At 35.1% G+C, this 19309-nt stretch overlaps 1 protein-coding gene across 1 annotated transcript in view; it reads right to left on the bottom strand.

The window, feature by feature from the left end:
• LOC115411291 (NACHT, LRR and PYD domains-containing protein 12-like) overlaps positions 1-19309 on the bottom strand; it is a 31795-nt gene that overhangs the window by 3216 nt on the left and 9270 nt on the right. The window contains exons 5-15 of the mRNA XM_030123372.1: positions 18789-19270; positions 18493-18666; positions 16670-16843; positions 13229-13402; positions 9800-9973; positions 5856-6029; positions 5054-5227; positions 3809-3943; positions 3108-3133; positions 2456-2601; positions 2313-2359 (exon numbers count right to left, since the gene is read on the bottom strand). Coding sequence (XP_029979232.1) covers positions 2313-2359; positions 2456-2601; positions 3108-3133; positions 3809-3943; positions 5054-5227; positions 5856-6029; positions 9800-9973; positions 13229-13402; positions 16670-16843; positions 18493-18666; positions 18789-19270 — 1880 coding nt within the window. The remainder of the gene's footprint in view (positions 1-2312; positions 2360-2455; positions 2602-3107; positions 3134-3808; positions 3944-5053; positions 5228-5855; positions 6030-9799; positions 9974-13228; positions 13403-16669; positions 16844-18492; positions 18667-18788; positions 19271-19309) is intronic.

Raw genomic sequence — 19309 nt, 5'->3', positions numbered from 1 at the left:
AACTACCATTTAATCGTGCATTGTGCAGGTAATAATTTGAGCCAACATGTGAGGCATGAAAGGAAGCGCATGTATTTGTTTGGCCTGTCAAGCATGATTAAATTCATCCAGCGGTAGTCAACTGCAGCCTTCACATTGCAGCATTGTCTGCTAGCAGTAGAAATTTCATGAATGGCAGCATAAACACTTCTGAAGATGGAGTATGGTGGCAGGGATGAAGAATTCAAAGTAGAGAGAGGCTAAAATCTCCCTGCATACCTCACAACATTTGAATACGGACATAAAATTATGCCTAGTAGATAGTCAGGTAATGTTTGTATTAATTTGGCAACTTTGGTGGCGATCAGGCCTTTGAAGGCTGAGGAAAATCCGTACAAACGCCCTCCAGTACTGCAACATTGATGGGACACAGAACGTGTATTATATAGTAGGAGAATTTCAAAATCTTTACAATTTATATTATTTGCAGACAACACAAATATTATTGGTGTTGGTAATAATTTAGAAACATTAATGGATCAAATGGCAAATAAATTAAAAGCACTAAAAACATGGTTTGAGCCAAACAAATTAACTTTAAATTGAAATAAAACCAAATTTATAATTTTTACAAATCATTGTGTTAATGTGGACATAAATCTACGTATGAATTAAAAAAGAGATTGAAAGGGTAAATGAAATCAAATTCCTTGGAATAACTATAGAAGAAGTTAAGTTGGAAGGTACATATAAACCACATTAAAGTTAAAATATTAAAATCATTAGGAATTATTTCTGAAGTCAAAGAATTCTTGAATTCATCTCCCTTCTATCTGGTGTACGGTTCTCTAGTTCTGCCCTGTATGACGTACTGCATGGAGGTGTGGAGGAATATTTATAAAACTAATACAAATCCAATCACCATTTTTCAGAAAAGGCCAAAATCAATGATCAGTACAGTGTCGTATAGGGAACGCATTCATCAGTTTATTATCAAGTTAAAAGCTTTAAAGTTTAGTGACTTAGTCCGCTTTAACTCATAAAGGCCCAGTGCTACTTCTGTGGCAGTTCCCAAATTATTTTTTCTATTTCTACCTTTCTTAACTGATTTATCACCATTTTATTAAATAATATTATCCACTGTATTTAGCATTTATTGGTGTAAATTATGTATTTTCCAATATTTAATTCACAGATCATGTAGATGTTCATGAAAACTCAGAGTAAATTCAAAGTTTATTATATCAAAACAGAAAAAACAAGAAAAAGTGACTTTTTCAGCAGATATTGCTAACTGAATGTAAAAAAAAAAAGAAGTGTTTCCATCCACTGTCATTGATCCAACTCCTTGGGTTTTACTGGTGAATCAATGTTGTAGAAGATTTCTATGTTTACTACGGATCCTCTGAATGTCCAAATGGGTCATATCTGATGACCATGAAAAGATGACAAACTGCATTTTAGATCAGTTATTTATATATATTGATACGATTAGTGGATCAGCAGGTATTAAACAGTTTAGATCTGGAGATGGTTTGTGTCGCTGGTGGCTACTTGGGTCTTTATGAGTTAAAACAGCACAATTTGTGTTTAAATAAATAAATAAATTGCCTGTTCATAGTATGAGCTTGTTTAAAATGTGGGAAAGTGTTTATAATTTCAGAGGAAGTCATGTGTTCAAAAAACCTCATGTTGGAACAAATATGAAGCAAGTTTTGTCGTTGTGTTGTTGGAGTAAATGTTTGGAACAAGTTCATTCCTGAGTTCAAAGACTGTACAAAGTTATTTATGTTTAAAACTGTTTAAATGAAATGTCATGAAAATATATCAAGAATGTGAACGTTCATTTTTTTCCACTCAAACTATTGAATTGTTTTTTGCTGTTGCTATTCTTACTAAGCTAAAGGCATTGGTATCTATTTTATTTCATTTTGTTTGGTGATATGAATCGGGGGTTTGACAGAATAAGCTTCGGCTTCAGCTGATTCCTTTACAGAGTCTTTAGTTTTTCAAACATTGTACCTGCACAAATGTAGAATGCTTGAAATGTCTGAATAAACACAACTGAACTGAAAAAAAAAATACAAAAAACAAAACTGAATAGTGAGTAAATCTATTTCCTGTCACGTCAGTGCCTGTGGATCACTTGGGTTAAACTGAAATGGTAACTGTTGAGTCTGTTACCTGAAGCAAAGTGTAGTTTTACTCATAATTTCCTAAATTTCCTCCTAAATGAAGCCACACTGTTGCATGTTTTGCCACTGGGTTCTGTGTTCTGGTTGTACAGTCATGTCAGTGCATACGCTCTATTCTGTTTTGTAAGATTTTCTTACCTGTATGAAGTGAGTCCAGACTCAGCTGATACTTCAGGTGTGAGCTCCTAGAATTGACAAAGGTCCAGTTTTAGTTCAGTCCATGTCCTGGTTCATGACTTTACCGTCGTTTGTCCAAATGGTTGACGTTTGTGTTTGTGTACCTCCCAGTTGGACGCTCCAGCCTGAGCCTCTGCGCAGACGAGCTGCTGCTTCTCTGGATCTTCAGAATTGGTGTGAGGGTCTCGGTCCACACAGTCCTCTACGCCGTCCTCAGACTCCTTCAGGTCTAAGTCTGAAGTGGACGGACCTGGTGGGTGAAGAGAGTCGGCAAACTCACTGGTGGACGTGGTTTCATCCCAGTGGGTGAAACCACATACAAAACATGCAACAGCTGAAGCTGAAGTGTGGGAAGATGATGTTGGTTTAACTGTCTGGATGACAAGATTTAGATGAATTCAAACATCCTGTAAGTACAGCTGCAGGACTCAGACACAGTGTCCACAATAGTGGCTAATTCTACAATGTATGTCTGTGCTCCTCTGAGGATTAAGGCATTTGGATTTTCATTCTTCTAAATGTGTGTTTTCTTTTACTTCCAAATCTTCTTACTGAATTTTCAACAAATGTTCAGGAATTGTGTATTTTTCCCACTCATACAAACTTGAACTAGTGAAACAAAACTACAGGCCCATTGGTGGGATTCTTCCAGCAGAGTCCACCCTGTGAGCCAGACTAGTCCTGGACTGTAGGTATGAAGCTGATCCACAGGCACAGTTTACAACAGTTGTCTTTAAATGTGGATGTTCTACTCACATGGTTCATGTCTGTCAGCTCCAGTTCTGTTGAAACAAACACAAATGCAGATCAAACAAGTGGTTCCGGGCACAACAAACCCCGCCCCTCGCATGTATTGGAGCTTATTTTGTCATCGATCCAGCTGATGTCATCATGTCTATATGTGTGCTAATGTCAGCATATCAATAATCTCTATATATGTGCCAAGTTTGAAGTAAATTGAAACAAAATTGATGTTTTTTTAGACATTTGAAATTTCGCCCATTATAAGTAAATGGGAGAAAAAAGAGATTTAAGAAAATTCATTAGAAATTTGAACTTTGACCTACTGTTCCCAATATGTGATGACATCTACTCTGGGTAACTGGCAATCTATAAACCCAATTTGGTCTGAATTCAACCAGTAGTTTTGCTGCTAGAGTGTTAACAAACAAACAAACAAACAAACTGAACCAAAAACAATACCCGTTGCCTCCCCTTTGGGGGGCGGGGTAATAAAGCCTTCTAAACATCTCACTGCATAAACCTGGATTTAAAGGTTAGAAGGAGAATTCAAGAATGAACCATTAAGGATTAAATGTGAATTCAACATGTGTTCCACAGCTCTGTTCATATGGTTTCAGATCTCTGGAGAAAACAACAGACTGAACATGTTATTTACTGTAAGGTATGAAATAAAGACACACAATGTTCTCCAACAGTGTCAGTGATAATGGTACCGTTTATCTGAGGGTCCAGGTTCACTGTCAGAGTCTGGAGGACGACCTTTGACCCCACAGCCAGACTCTGATGTGTCCTCCTCTGTCTCCACTCCATGACGCATCGGGATTCCAGTTAATATCGTATTGTCGGTCCTAGACATAAAACACACAGACTGTCATGTTTGATCACATGTGGGTTCGTCCCTTATCTCTGTCTGCTCTCGCTGCCCTTTAACAAAGGTTCCATCTCTTCATCCACATCAGATCTACTAAAATATCACCTGATTCCTGAATTCATTATCGATTTCCAAGTGGCTCCATCCTGTCATTACTCTGTTTTTTCCACCTTAAATCATCAGATTCATAAAATGTTCCAAACTGACCATCTCCAATACTTCATACTTTCAATAAATGACGTCAGTAAAATGCAACATTTCAGCCTCATATCATCATTAGTTTTTGAGACAGTGGGACTTTGAAAATGACAGTAAATGTAAAAACGTGCTACAGAAAATGATGCTAAATTCAGTCAAACTGTTGAACTATTGATAACAGATGGATACGACAGATGCATGATACAGATTTGTGATGGATCTTCAGTTCAGTACCTCTATATTTTACAGAAAACATGGTGTCATTGATGCACTGAAAACAAAGTTTGTTTAAAGACACCAGTTTCATATTTTCTGCATACATTAATACAAACATGCTCATTCCACTGATATAATTGTACATACTAGACCTTGTCACACATGAACATTATACAACTGAAAATAGGTGTAGTTTTTTCTTTCTTCTCCTTTTTAATGCCTCATCAATCAGACATTTTTATTTGTTGTAAAAATCTCATGTGATTCAGTATGGAGATCCACCAAGACAAAATCAGTGTGAAACCATCCATCTGTCATGAACATCTAAAAAGTAATGAAGTCCTGGAGTTAGTATCTTCACTCACATCACAAAAACTAAAAACTATGAAGACATCAGGATCAGATTTTGTCTGCCGTTTTCTGGAATATTAACATTATTTTATGAATGTATGAAGTAAATGGGAGATGGTCAGTTGGAAGGCTGGTGATTTCACATGGACTGAGCCCTTTCTCCATCTCCCAACGTTAAACATAGAATGATTTCAGTGGTTCTGATCAGATCACCTTATGCCTGTGAATACAATAAATACTCTCAAAGCATATTTGAATTTGACTGGATTCAGGTCTGAATGGAACATGTTAACTCTATAACAGTAACAGACAGTGAACTGACCATAGTGTCTCTAGTTTATAGTCTGGACTCTGCAGTAAATCCTCCAACAGCTTCACTCCTGAATCCTTCAGGTTGTTCCAACTCAGATCAAGTTCCGTCAGATGGAATGGATTGGACTTCACAGCTGAGGCCAGAGAAGAACAGCTGACATCTGACAAACTGCAGCGATCCAATCTGAATAAAGAAGAAATGAAATAGATTCAAATCTGTTAATAATCCAGTCAGATGTGTTCAGATTATGAATGTGTAATTTAAGATATAGAAAATAAAAATCATAAATGTAGGATATATAGGAATAATGTTTTCCTCAGTGATTATTCTTAATGTGAACTAAATTTAGACTATATTTATATAATGACTTCAGGTTTTTTTGTACTTGTGTATTTGGGTTTATTTGATAATATTTAGGAATCATAATCCTACAGGTTTTAACTCAGTAAAGTCAGTATAGACCAGCATACACCCATGAGAAATTATCTGTTGGTTCTACTGTTTCTATTGTTTCTTCTAAAGTATCTTCATAAAGAACCATTATTTCAACCCCAGAAGTTAAAAAGGAACAGTTCATATTGTTGAATCCTGGTGAAATGTGGCCGTTTGTCAAAAACATCATTTAATTTAACAACTCAAGCATAATTTCTCTAAGTACCAGGATTTGTTTTTAATGTTACCATTAACTTGAAATGAGTACGAAAGACAATAGATCATTTAGAATTTCAGAGTTATATAGTCAGTTATGTTTATTAGTTAATTAGTTATTACTGAAACCTATGAATTTTCCAATAGTAACAATAAAAACAACCTCAGAATCTGTAGTTTACAGTCTGGACTCTGAAGAAAATCACACAACAGCTTCACTCCTGAATCCTTCAGGTCGTTTTCACTCAGATCAAGTTCCATCAGATGGAATGGATTGGACTTCAGAGCTGAGGCCAGAGAAGAACAGCTGACATCTGACAAACCGCAGTGGTTCAATCTGAATAAAGAATAAATGAAATAGATTCAAATCTGTTCATAATCCAGTCAGATGTGTTCATCTTTTTTTTTTTTTTTTTTTAACAATTTTTATTTTTCAATTTTTAACAGTACAAAACAGAGTCCTCAAGTTGAGGAGTAGGAAAAAGAAAAAAAAAAAAAAAACAGATGAAAAGAACAGCCTGTGATGGTGTCAGAATATTAAGGTCCCTTAACAGATACATTTGTCTCTGAATGTCAGCCACTTTCCCCAGTTTTTCACAAAGAGATTTTCTTTTAACTTCAGTTTATATGTAAGATGTTCCATGACAAGTATATCATCTATGATTGAAATCCATTGTTTATAAGACGGAGCATCAGTCTTAAGCCAGTTCTTTGTTATAGCCTTCTTTCCGGCCACCAGAAGGATCTTGACAAGATATCTGTCTTCTTTATGTACCGATTCTTTCAAATGTCCAAGGTACAGAACAAGACAAGAATTTGGGTTTGCATATCCCAACACCTCACAGAGAGTTGAGTGAACCTTCCCCCAGAAGGGTTGGATATTTGAGCATTTCCAAAACAGATGTGTTCAGCTTTTAAATGTTCAGTCCAACATTACTATGTCCTAATCAATGAGTTTGACCTGTAATTAATCGAAAGATACTTTATAATTCAAATAAAACTAATGAATATTTCTACTTTATAAGTTTAATAAATATTAATTACATACAGTTCATATAATGCACATGTCAGTTAAGTGTAATTTACTCTTAAACATCTTTGATTTAATATTTTCAACAATATAATGATATTCTATATGATCATGATCCATCTTCATTTGGTTTATGATCTCCTTTTCACACAGACTGTAAAGATCCTGTCATTAAATAACAGCGCTGTGAAAACTTTCCTGTTTAGTTTCCATTCATTTTATATTGTGTGATTATCAGTGTATGAATAGTATTTAACAGTGTTGGATTATGAGCTGTTAGCATTAATGTTGTTGAGCTAATGGATTATTTCAGTCTGTGGATAGTGATTCTATAGCATCTATATATGGATAGAAAGATACAGTTGGATGAGATGAGAAAGGTTTAGAATGTCATGTGGATGAATGAATGTAGATTCATAACATGTAAATAAAATAATAATACACAAATATTCTATTTTCATGGGTGCCATCTGTCAGAACACAAACATCCAAACAGGTCCAATGGATAACAACCACATTTGGTGTTGTCATGTGACACTAGTGGACCGACCTGGAGGGAACCGTTACTGGTAGAAAACAAACAACCCTGTTCCTCAGGAATTTCATGTCATATGGAACTACATTACATGTCAAATTACAGTAGGTTAGAAACTCAACCCAGGATCTGGGAATCAAACAAGAATTTTACTGTCATTTGGAGTTCAAAAACTAAAACTGGACACATTTGGAAACTGAACACATTTCAGACAAACAGTTGGAGAGTGAACTGATACTAAATACAAGTGAACTCCTTCTACTAGTTATTTTATTTAGTCATTTCAAAGACCACATTGGACCAGTTTACACTGAATCTTTAGGATTCATTTCATCTTTATTAAGGTTGTTTTTCCTTTTCAAACAGGTGGAGGTCCCTCCTTTATGTTGGACATAAAACCAGTAACTAAGGCCAACCACCACACACTTCAGTCTGTCATTACTGAACCACTTTCATTGTGTGCTTGATGAATCCAATCATTGTGTTTGGTTATTACCAGGATTCCTGGAGTCACTCAAAGTCCTGCATCACAGACACACAAAGGAATTCAACCCATGGAATCAATCACATTATCAGCAAATTCCAGGTTTCATCAACTTTTGTGTATTCGGAGCTGAATTCAATTCTTATATACACCTTTAAACATTCCACGTAGAGGCTAGTGATGTGAAAATACATACATTCTATTTAGGTTAGGACTTCGCCTGCACACTGATAAGATTAGGGAGAGATCAGGGGGGTCAAACATGCGGCCCGTGGGCCAAAACCGGCCCACCAAAGGGTCCCATCCAGGCCATGGCATCAATTTACGAAATATAAAAATGACACTGAACATATAAAGAATCAAGGATGTTCAAATCCTTTTAGTTCAGGGGTCACATACAAACAGATTCAGTCTAAAGTGGGTCAGACCAGTAAAATACTATCAGAATAACAGAAAAATAAGGACAACCTCCAATTTGACTGTTTGTTTTATTTCTCAAAAATTTTAATGACATGAAAATGTTTCATGTACAAACTATCCTTTCACAAAAATGTGAATAACCTGAAAAATATGAACCTGAAATGTCTGAAGTGCAATTTTAACAATATTATTCCTATTAATACATGTTTTGTGTCTTTGTAGATCCACTGTGATCTGGAAGTTGTAATGCACATGTGGAAATGATCAACTCAGACAGAATATTGGGAAAATTGCACTTATTTTTCTTCATACATTTCAGGTTGTTTGTGGTCGTTGATTTTATTGACATTATTTTCAAGGATACGTTGTAGATGTGAACATTTTCATCATGTAATTGGACTGTTTTCACTCTTCTTCTTGTACTGGTCTGGTCCACTTGAGATCATATTGGGCTGAATGTGGAACTGAACTAAAATGAGTTTGAAAACTCTGCTCCACATTATGTGGCTGTTATTCATAGAAAGGACATTCACTGATGTTGGTTTTTCTTCTGCTGTGCTTTACACTTCATTTCCATTACCTCTCAGGTCCCTCTCCAACTGTCTATGGTGAAGCTTCAGTTCTTGATGGTTTTTAACGTTACTGGCTCAAAAAAACACAATGACTTGAAGCTCATTGTCAGTAAAGTGGTCTGAGAGGACATCAGACTTCATCTACAGTGGCTTCACTTTTCTACAACACTATGAACAGCAGCAGGTTCATCTATATCTACAATTACAGTCTTTAGATTTGGACTGAGAGGAGAGGGCGAGGAAGGAGTGGACGCTCAAATTCAGACATTATTTTTTGTCGGATTTCATTTGACTTCAGTGTTAATGACACAAACCCAATGACTTTATAAAAACCACAATCAGACTGGATTTGGTTTTGGTTGATGTTGTCCATGTAGGTCTGGGTAATATGACCAAAAATATTACAAATGATAAACATTTACAAATCAAGTTACACACATGATTGTTATGATAAATGTCAAATCCTTATTCATTCCCAGTTTAAAGTACGATTTTTGGTCCTGAGTTAAAAATGAACACACTTGATGGTTATCTGTGGTTTTAAATGATGGATAAAAATATAAATGTAATAAAAGTGATGCAATAAAATGAAACGCCATAAAATAAATAACTGAAAAAACATGAAAGTAACACAACGTTAGAGACAAAAATATCTTCAAATACACAAAGACACACAACACAGCTGCTATAACACTATATCAGAGCAGAATGGGACAACATTCATGTCCCCAAACTCCATCCACTGGTGTCCTCAGTTACAGACTGTTGTTAAAGAAGAGGAGATGGTCCACAGTGGGAAACATGGACCTGGAACAACTTTACACACACGTCTGACTGACATCAAGGTCAATATTACATTTGGAACTTTTTCCTTAAAATGCTTCATTTTCTCACTTTAAACATTTGTTTTCTGTGTTCGATTGTGAATAAAATGTGGGTTCAGAAGGTTTACATTGTATTCTGTTTGGAATTATGTTTAAAATAATGTCTTTTTAAAAAAAAATATTGGGGCTGTGGATTAAAAATGGAACATTGAACCATTTTGTTAAAACAACAGTGAACCAACCTCAGAATCTGTAGTTTACAGTCTGGATTCTGAAGAAAATCACACAACAGCTTCACTCCTGAATCCTTCAGGTCGTTCAAACTCAGATCAAGTTCCATCAGATGGAATGGATTGGACTTCAGAGCTGAGGCCAGAGAAGAACAGCTGACATCTGACAAATGGCAGCAATAACACCTGAATAAAGAATAAATGAAATAGATTCAAATCTGTTCATAATCCAGTCAGATGTGTTCAGGTTTTAAATGTTCAGTCCAACATTACTATGTCCTAATCAATGAGTTCGACCTGTAATTAATCTACAGATACTTCATAATTCAAATAAAACTAATGAATATTTCTACTTTATTAGTTTAATAAATATTAATTAAATACAGTTCGTATAATCCACATGTCAGTTTAGTGTAATTTACTCTTAAGCATATTTGATTTCATTTTTTCAACAATATAATGATATTCTATATGATCATGATCCATCTTCATTTGGTTTATGATCTCCTTTTCAGACAGACTGTAAAGATCCTGTCATTAAATAACAGCGCTGTGAAAACTTTCCTGTTTAGTTTCCATTCATTTTATATTGTGTGATTATCAGTGTATGAATAGTATTTAACAGTGTTGGATTATGAGCTGTTAGCATTAATGTTGTTGAGCTAATGGATTATTTCAGTCTGTGGATAGTGATTCTATAGCATCTATATATGGATAGAAAGATACAGTTGGATGAGATGATAAAGGTTTAGAATGTCATGTGGATGAATGAATGTAGATTCATAACATGTAAATAAAATAATAATACACAAATATTCTATTTTCATGGGTGCCATCTGTCAGAACATAAACATCCAAACAGGTCCAATGGATAACAACCACATTTGGTGTTGTCATGTGACACTAGTGGACCGACCTGGAGGGAACCGTTACTGGTAGAAAACAAACAACCCTGTTCCTCAGGAATTTCATGTCATATGGAACTACATTACATGTCAAATTACAGTAGGTTAGAAACTCAACCCAGGATCTGGGAATCAACCAAGAATTTTACTGTCATTTGGAGTTCAAAAACTAAAACTGGACACATTTGGAAACTGAACACATTTCAGACAAACAGTTGGAGAGTGAACTGATACTAAATAGAAGTGAACTCCTTCTACTAGTTATTTTATTTAGTCATTTCAAAGACCACATTGGACCAGTTTACACTGAATCTTTAGGATTCATTTCATCTTTATTAAGGTTGTTTTTCCTTTTCAAACAGGTGGAGGTCCCTCCTTTATGTTGGACATAAAACCAGTAACTAAGGCCAACCACCACACACTTCAGTCTGTCATTACTGAACCACTTTCATTGTGTGCTTGATGAATCCAATCATTGTGTTTGGTTATTACCAGGATTCCTGGAGTCACTCAAAGTCCTGCATCACAGACACACAAAGGAATTCAACCCATGGAATCAATCACATTATCAGCAAATTCCAGGTTTCATCAACTTTTGTGTATTCGGAGCTGAATTCAGTTCTTATATACACCTTTAAACATTCCACGTAGAGGCTAGTGATGTGAAAATACATACATTCTATTTAGGTTAGGACTTCGCCTGCACACTGATAAGATTAGGGAGAGATCAGGGGGTCAAACATACGGCCCGTGGGCCAAAACCGGCCCACCAAAGGGTCCCATTCAGGCCATGGCATCAATTTATGAAATATAAAAATGACACTGAACATATAAAGAATCAAGGATGTTCAAATCCTTTTAGTTCAGGGGTCACATACAAACAGATTCAGTCTAAAGTGGGTCAGACCAGTAAAATACTATCAGAATAACAGAAAAATAAGGACAACCTCCAATTTGTCTCTTTGTTTTATTTCTCAAAATTTTAATGACATGAAAATGTTTCATGTACAAACTATCCTTTCACAAAAATGTGAATAACCTGAAAAATATGAACCTGAAATGTCTGAAGTGCAATTTTAACAATATTATTCCTATTAATACATGTTTTGTGTCTTTGTAGATCCACTGTGATCTGGAAGTTGTAATGCACATGTGGAAATGATCAACTCAGACACAATATTGGGAAAATTGCACTTATTTTTCTTCATACATTTCAGGTTGTTTGTGGTTGTTGATTTTATTGACATTATTTTCAAGGATACGTTGTAGATGTGAACATTTTCATCATGTAATTGGACTTTTTTCACTCTTCTTCTTGTACTGGTCTGGTCCACTTGAGATCATATTGGGCTGAATGTGGAACTGAACTAAAATGAGTTTGAAAACTCTGCTCCACATTATGTGGCTGTTATTCATAGAAAGGACATTCACTGATGTTGGTTTTTCTTCTGCTGTGCTTTACACTTCATTTCCATTACCTCTCAGGTCACTCTCCAACTGTCTATGGTGAAGTTTCAGTTCTTGATGGTTTTTAACGTTACTGGCTCAAAAAAACACAATGACTTGAAGCTCATTGTCAGTAAAGTGGTCTGAGAGGACATCAGACTTCATCTACAGTGGCTTCACTTTTCTACAACACTATGAACAGCAGCAGGTTCATCTATATCTACAATTACAGGCTTTAGATTTGGACTGAGAGGAGAGGGCGAGGAAGGAGTGGACGCTCAAATTCAGACATTATTTTTTGTCGGATTTCATTTGACTTCAGTGTTAATGACACAAACCCAATGACTTTAGAAAAACCACAATCAGACTGGATTTGGTTTTGGTTGATGTTGTCCATGTAGGTCTGGGTAATATGACCAAAAATATTACAAATGATAAACATTTACAAATCAAGTTACACACATGATTATTATGATAAATGTCAAATCCTTATTCATTCCCAGTTTAAAGTACGATTTTTGGTCCTGAGTTAAAAATGAACACACTTGATGGTTATTTGTGGTTTTAAATAATGAATAAAAATAGAAATATAATAATAATGATGTAATAAAATGAAACGCCATAAAATAAATAACTGAAAAAACATGAAAGTAACACAACGTTAGAGACAAAAATATCTTCAAATACACAAAGACACACAACACAGCTGCTATAACACTATATCAGAGCAGAATGGGACAACATTCATGTCCCCAAACTCCATCCACTGGTGTCCTCAGTTACAGACTGTTGTTAAAGAAGAGGAGATGGTCCACAGTGGGAAACATGGACCTGGAACAACTTTACACACACGTCTGACTGACATCAAGGTCAATATTACATTTGGAATTTTTTCCTTAAAATGCTTCATTTTCTCACTTTAAACATTTGTTTTCTGTGTTCGATTGTGAATAAAATGTGGGTTCAGAAGGTTTACATTGTATTCTGTTTGGAATTATGTTTAAAATAATGTCTTTTTAAAAAAAAATATTGGGGCTGTGGATTAAAAATGGAACATTGAACCATTTTGTTAAAACAACAGTGAACCAACCTCAGAATCTGTAGTTTACAGTCTGGATTCTGAAGAAAATCACACAACAGCTTCACTCCTGAATCCTTCAGGTCGTTCAAACTCAGATCAAGTTCCGTCAGATGGAATGGATTGGACTTCAGAGCTGAGGCCAGAGAAGAACAGCTGACATCTGACAAATGGCAGCAATAACACCTGAATAAAGAATAAATGAAATAGATTCAAATCTGTTCATAATCCAGTCAGATGTGTTCAGGTTTTAAATGTTCAGTCCAACATTACTATGTCCTAATCAATGAGTTCGACCTGTAATTAATCTACAGATACTTTATAATTCAAATAAAACTAATGAATATTTGTACTTTATTAGTTTAATAAATATTAATTAAATACAGTTCGTATAATCCACATGTCAGTTTAGTGTAATTTACTCTTAAGCATATTTGATTTCATTTTTTCAACAATATAATGATATTCTATATGATCATGATCCATCTTCATTTGGTTTATGATCTCCTTTTCAGACAGACTGTAAAGATCCTGACATTAAATAACAGCGCTGTGAAAACTTTCCTGTTTAGTTTCCATTCATTTTATATTGTGTGATTATCAGTGTATGAATAGTATTTAACAGTGTTGGATTATGAGCTGTTAGCATTAATGTTGTTGAGCTAATGGATTATTTCAGTCTGTGGATAGTGATTCTATAGCATCTATATATGGATAGAAAGATACAGTTGGATGAGATGATAAAGGTTTAGAATGTCATGTGGATGAATGAATGTAGATTCATAACATGTAAATAAAATAATAATACACAAATATTCTATTTTCATGGGTGCCATCTGTCAGAACATAAACATCCAAACAGGTCCAATGGCTAACAACCACATTTGGTGTTGTCATGTGACACTAGTGGACCGACCTGGAGGGAACCGTTACTGGTAGAAAACAAACAACCCTGTTCCTCAGGAATTTCATGTCATATGGAACTACATTACATGTCAAATTACAGTAGGTTAGAAACTCAACCCAGGATCTGGGAATCAACCAAGAATTTTACTGTCATTTGGAGTTCAAAAACTAAAACTGGACACATTTGGAAACTGAACACATTTCAGACAAACAGTTGGAGAGTGAACTGATACTAAATACAAGTGAACTCCTTCTACTAGTTATTTTATTTAGTCATTTCAAAGACCACATTGGACCAGTTTACACTGAATCTTTAGGATTCATTTCATCTTTATTAAGGTTGTTTTTCCTTTTCAAACAGGTGGAGGTCCCTCCTTTATGTTGGACATAAAACCAGTAACTAAGGCCAACCACCACACACTTCAGTCTGTCATTACTGAACCACTTTCATTGTGTGCTTGATGAATCCAATCATTGTGTTTGGTTATTACCAGGATTCCTGGAGTCACTCAAAGTCCTGCATCACAGACACACAAAGGAATTCAACCCATGGAATCAATCACATTATCAGCAAATTCCAGGTTTCATCAACTTTTGTGTATTCAGAGCTGAATTCAATTCTTATATACACCTGTAAACATTCCACGTAGAGGCTAGTGATGTGAAAATACATACATTCTATTTAGGTTAGGACTTCGCCTGCACACTGATAAGATTAGGGAGAGATCAGGGGGGTCAAACATGCGGCCCGTGGGCCAAAACCGGCCCACCAAAGGGTCCCATCCAGGCCATGGCATCAATTTATGAAATATAAAAATGACACTGAACATATAAAGAATCAAGGATGTTCAAATCCTTTTAGTTCAGGGGTCACATACAAACAGATTCAGTCTAAAGTGGGTCAGACCAGTAAAATACTATCAGAATAACAGAAAAATAAGGACAACCTCCAATTTGACTGTTTGTTTTATTTCTCAAAAATTTTAATGACATGAAAATGTTTCATGTACAAACTATCCTTTCACAAAAATGTGAATAACCTGAAAAATATGAACCTGAAATGTCTGAAGTGCAATTTTAACAATATTATTCCTATTAATACATGTGTTGTGTCTTTGTAGATCCACTGTGATCTGGAAGTTGTAATGCACATGTGGAAATGATCAACTCAGACAGAATATTGGGAAAATTGCACTTATTTTTCTTCATACATTTCAGGTTGTTTGTGGTTGTTGATTTTATTGACATTATTTTCAAGGATACGTTGTAGATGTGAACATTTTCATCATGTAATTGGACTTTTTTCACTCTTCTTCTTGTACTGGTCTGGTCCACTTGAGATCATATTGGGCTGAATGTGGAACTGAACTAAAATGAGTTTGAAAACTCTGCTCCACATTATGTGGCTGTTATTCATAGAAAGGACATTCACTGATGTTGGTTTTTCTTCTGCTGTGCTTTACACTTCATTTCCATTACCTCTCAGGTCACTCTCCAACTGTCTATGGTGAAGCTTCAGTTCTTGATGGTTTTTAACGTTACTGGCTCAAAAAAACACAATGACTTGAAGCTCATTGTCAGTAAAGTGGTCTGAGAGGACATCAGACTTCATCTACAGTGGCTTCACTTTTCTACAACACTATGAACAGCAGCAGGTTCATCTATATCTACAATTACAGTCTTTAGATTTGGACTGAGAGGAGAGGGCGAGGAAGGAGTGGACGCTCAAATTCAGACATTATTTTTTGTCGGATTTCATTTGACTTCAGTGTTAATGAGACAAACCCAATGACTTTAGAAAAAACACAATCAGACTGGATTTGGTTTTGGTTGATGTTGTCCATGTAGGTCTGGGTAATATGACCAAAAATATTACAAATGATAAACATTTACAAATCAAGTTACACACATGATTATTATGATAAATGTCAAATCCTTATTCATTCCCAATTTAAAGTACGATTTTTGGTCCTGAGTTAAAAATGAACACACTTGATGGTTATTTGTGGTTTTAAATGATGGATAAAAATATAAATGGAATAAAAATGATGCAATAAAATGAAATGGCATAAAATAAATAACTGAAAAAACATGAAAATAACACAACGTTAGAGACAAAAACATCTTCAAATACACAAAGACACACAACACAGCTGCTATAACACTATATCAGAGCAGAATGGGACAACATTCATGTCCCCAAACTCCATCCACTGGTGTCCTCAGTTACAGACTGTTGTTAAAGAAGAGGAGATGGTCCACAGTGGGAAACATGGACCTGGAACAACTTTACACACACGTCTGACTGACATCAAGGTCAATATTACATTTGGAACTTTTTCCTTAAAATGCTTCATTTTCTCACTTTAAACATTTGTTTTCTGTGTTCGATTGTGAATAAAATGTGGGTTCAGAAGGTTTACATTGTATTCTGTTTGGAATTATGTTTAAAACAATGTCTTTTTTATTTTACTTATTTATTTTTAATGGGGCTGTGGATTAAAAATGGAACATTTAATCATTTTGTTAAAACAACAGTGAACCAACCTCAGAATCTGTAGTTTACAGTCTGGACTCTGAAGAAAATCACACAACAGCTTCGCTCTTGAATCCTTCAGGTCGTTAAAACTTAGATCAAGTTCCGTCAGATGGAATGGATTGGACTTCAGAGCTGAGGCCAGAGAAGAACAGCTGACATCTGACAAATGGCAGCTATTCAATCTGAATAAAGAATAAATGAAATAGATTCAAATCTGTTCATAATCCAGTCAGATGTGTTCAGGTTTTAAATGTTCAGTCCAACATTACTATGTCCTAATCAGTGAGTTTGACCTGTAATTAATCGAAAGATACTTCATAATTCAAATAAAACTAATGAATATTTCTACTTTATTAGTTTAATAAATATAAATTAAATACAGTTCAAATAATGCACATGTCAGTTAAGTGTAATTTACTCTTAAGCATCTTTGATTTAATATTTCCAACAATATAATGATATTCTATATGATCATGATCCATCTTCATTTGGTTTATGATCTCCTTTTCAGACAGACTCTTTATATAGTTTCTATAGCGATTCTATAGCATCTATACATGTATAGAAAGATACAGTTTGATGATATGATATGGATGAACATACTTTAATGAGGTTTAAATAAATATGAGTGACATCTATGAAAACAAAACACATGTTTTTATTTGTTTACCAGTCTCCTCGGAAACAGAAAACAAAAGACAACTTGTTTTTTCAAAATGCTAGATTTATAAAACTAAAATGAAAACAAAAAAAAATTGTACAGATAAACATTACTATGTCTGATTTAATATGCTTCATATTAAAATTAATAACATAACTGTCTCTTTTTTTTCTTTTACTGTGGATCAGTCCAACATCATCATAACTGAATAATACAACGATCACTTTCAGGGGTGGAAGAAAAAATTGGTATGCTCTTTTATTTCTATATTCACATGGGTACTTCGCTCTGTTGTTTGTTTACGACAAAAGTAGTATTATGATACTGCAGGTCATACATGCAGTTTTTTTGAATTGATAACGCTGTTTTCTTAAACAACGGTTATTTCAAACATCCTAAAAGCACTTTTTACTGTCTGAAAGAGGCAGATATTAGTTTTTTTATTGGGATTGCACAAAAATAATGTTCTGATGTTGGATGATTCAGGGACTGAACACTATGCATTCTTTTCACAACTAATAGAAGATGAACAATGAAGCAGGATCTTAAACTGTAATGTCTGTAAAACATTATTTATTTGTATGGTTTCTTTGTACTGGTAAAGCCACATGTTAAAACTTTATTTATCCAAATCCTGCACTTTAACTGTTTAAAGAGGAAAGTTTTGTGATATAGCATTAGATCCTGTTCTGATCAAATAAAAATGTGTTTGGTATTTGTGCATATTTCTGGTGTAATTCAGTTTTTCCAGAAAATACTGTTAAAAAAAAAAAAAAACAGAAAAAAATAAAATAAAATAAATACATATATATATATATAGATAGATAGATAGATAGATAGATAGATAGATAGATAGATAGATATAGATATAGATATAGATATAGATATAGATATAGATAGATATAGATATAGATAGATAGATAGATAGATAGATAGATAGATAGATAGATAGATAGATAGATAGATAGATAGATAGATAGATAGATAGATAGATAGATATCAGCCTCAGTAATGTATGAATTATGGACAAACAGAACTGAATCTTCTATTGAAATAATAAAATGACATGTTTAACATTTACAACGGCTCAGACAAATGGAGAACAGTGAACGTCAGGATTTAAACAGAAAAAGACAAAAGATCTCATCAGCAGACACACATTGGACTGACCTCAGAGTCTCCAGTCTGCAGTTTGGACTCTCCAGTCCAGAACTTAGAACCTTCACATCTGGATCCTCCATGGTGTTGAAACTCAGGTTCAGTTCTGTGAGATGGGAAGGACTGGACTTCAGAGCTGAGGCCACGACTTCATAGTGAATGTCTGAGAGCCCACACCCAGAGAGACTGAAAAAGTAGATGTGATAGAAAATTTATTTTTCCTTCTCTGTGGTTCCGTGATCGATTCCTCATCAGGGTGATGAATCACTACACAGGTGAATAATGTTAATATTCACATCAGTACTTACTCAGCCTTTCTGCAGTTCCTCACAGCTGGAATTAGTCTACGTCGTCCTTCGACTGATGTGTTGTACTCATTCAGATCCAACTCATCCAGAACCTCCTCAGACATCTGCAGTACGTAGGCCAGAGCTGAACACTGGATCTCAGAGAGTATCTTCCATCGCCTGTTCTCTGACTTCAGGAACTCTTGGACCTCCTGTTGGACTGAGTGGTCGTTCATCTCCATCAGACAGTGGAAGATGTTGATGCTTCTGTCAGGAGAGTTATACTCAGTATTCATCTTCTTCAGGTTGTTGATGACTTTGTCTACGGTTTTTGAGCTGATCTCTGTTTGACCCAGCAGATCTCCAAGAAGTCTGTGGTTGGACTCCAGACAAAGACCATGAAGGAAACGAACAAACAGATCCAGGTGGCCATTTTTACTGGAGAGGGATTTTACCATGACCAAGCTGAGGAGGACATCGAATGTTGAATTATGGTCATACTCCTAAAAGACACAAAGGATATAAAAACATAAGGTTGAAAA

This window comes from Sphaeramia orbicularis, chromosome 20, assembly GCF_902148855.1.
Source record: "Sphaeramia orbicularis chromosome 20, fSphaOr1.1, whole genome shotgun sequence".
NCBI classification, from domain to species: Eukaryota; Metazoa; Chordata; class Actinopteri; order Kurtiformes; family Apogonidae; genus Sphaeramia; species Sphaeramia orbicularis.
The sequence above is the reverse complement of the archived record's forward strand: the minus strand, read 5'-3'. Positions and strand labels throughout refer to the sequence as shown.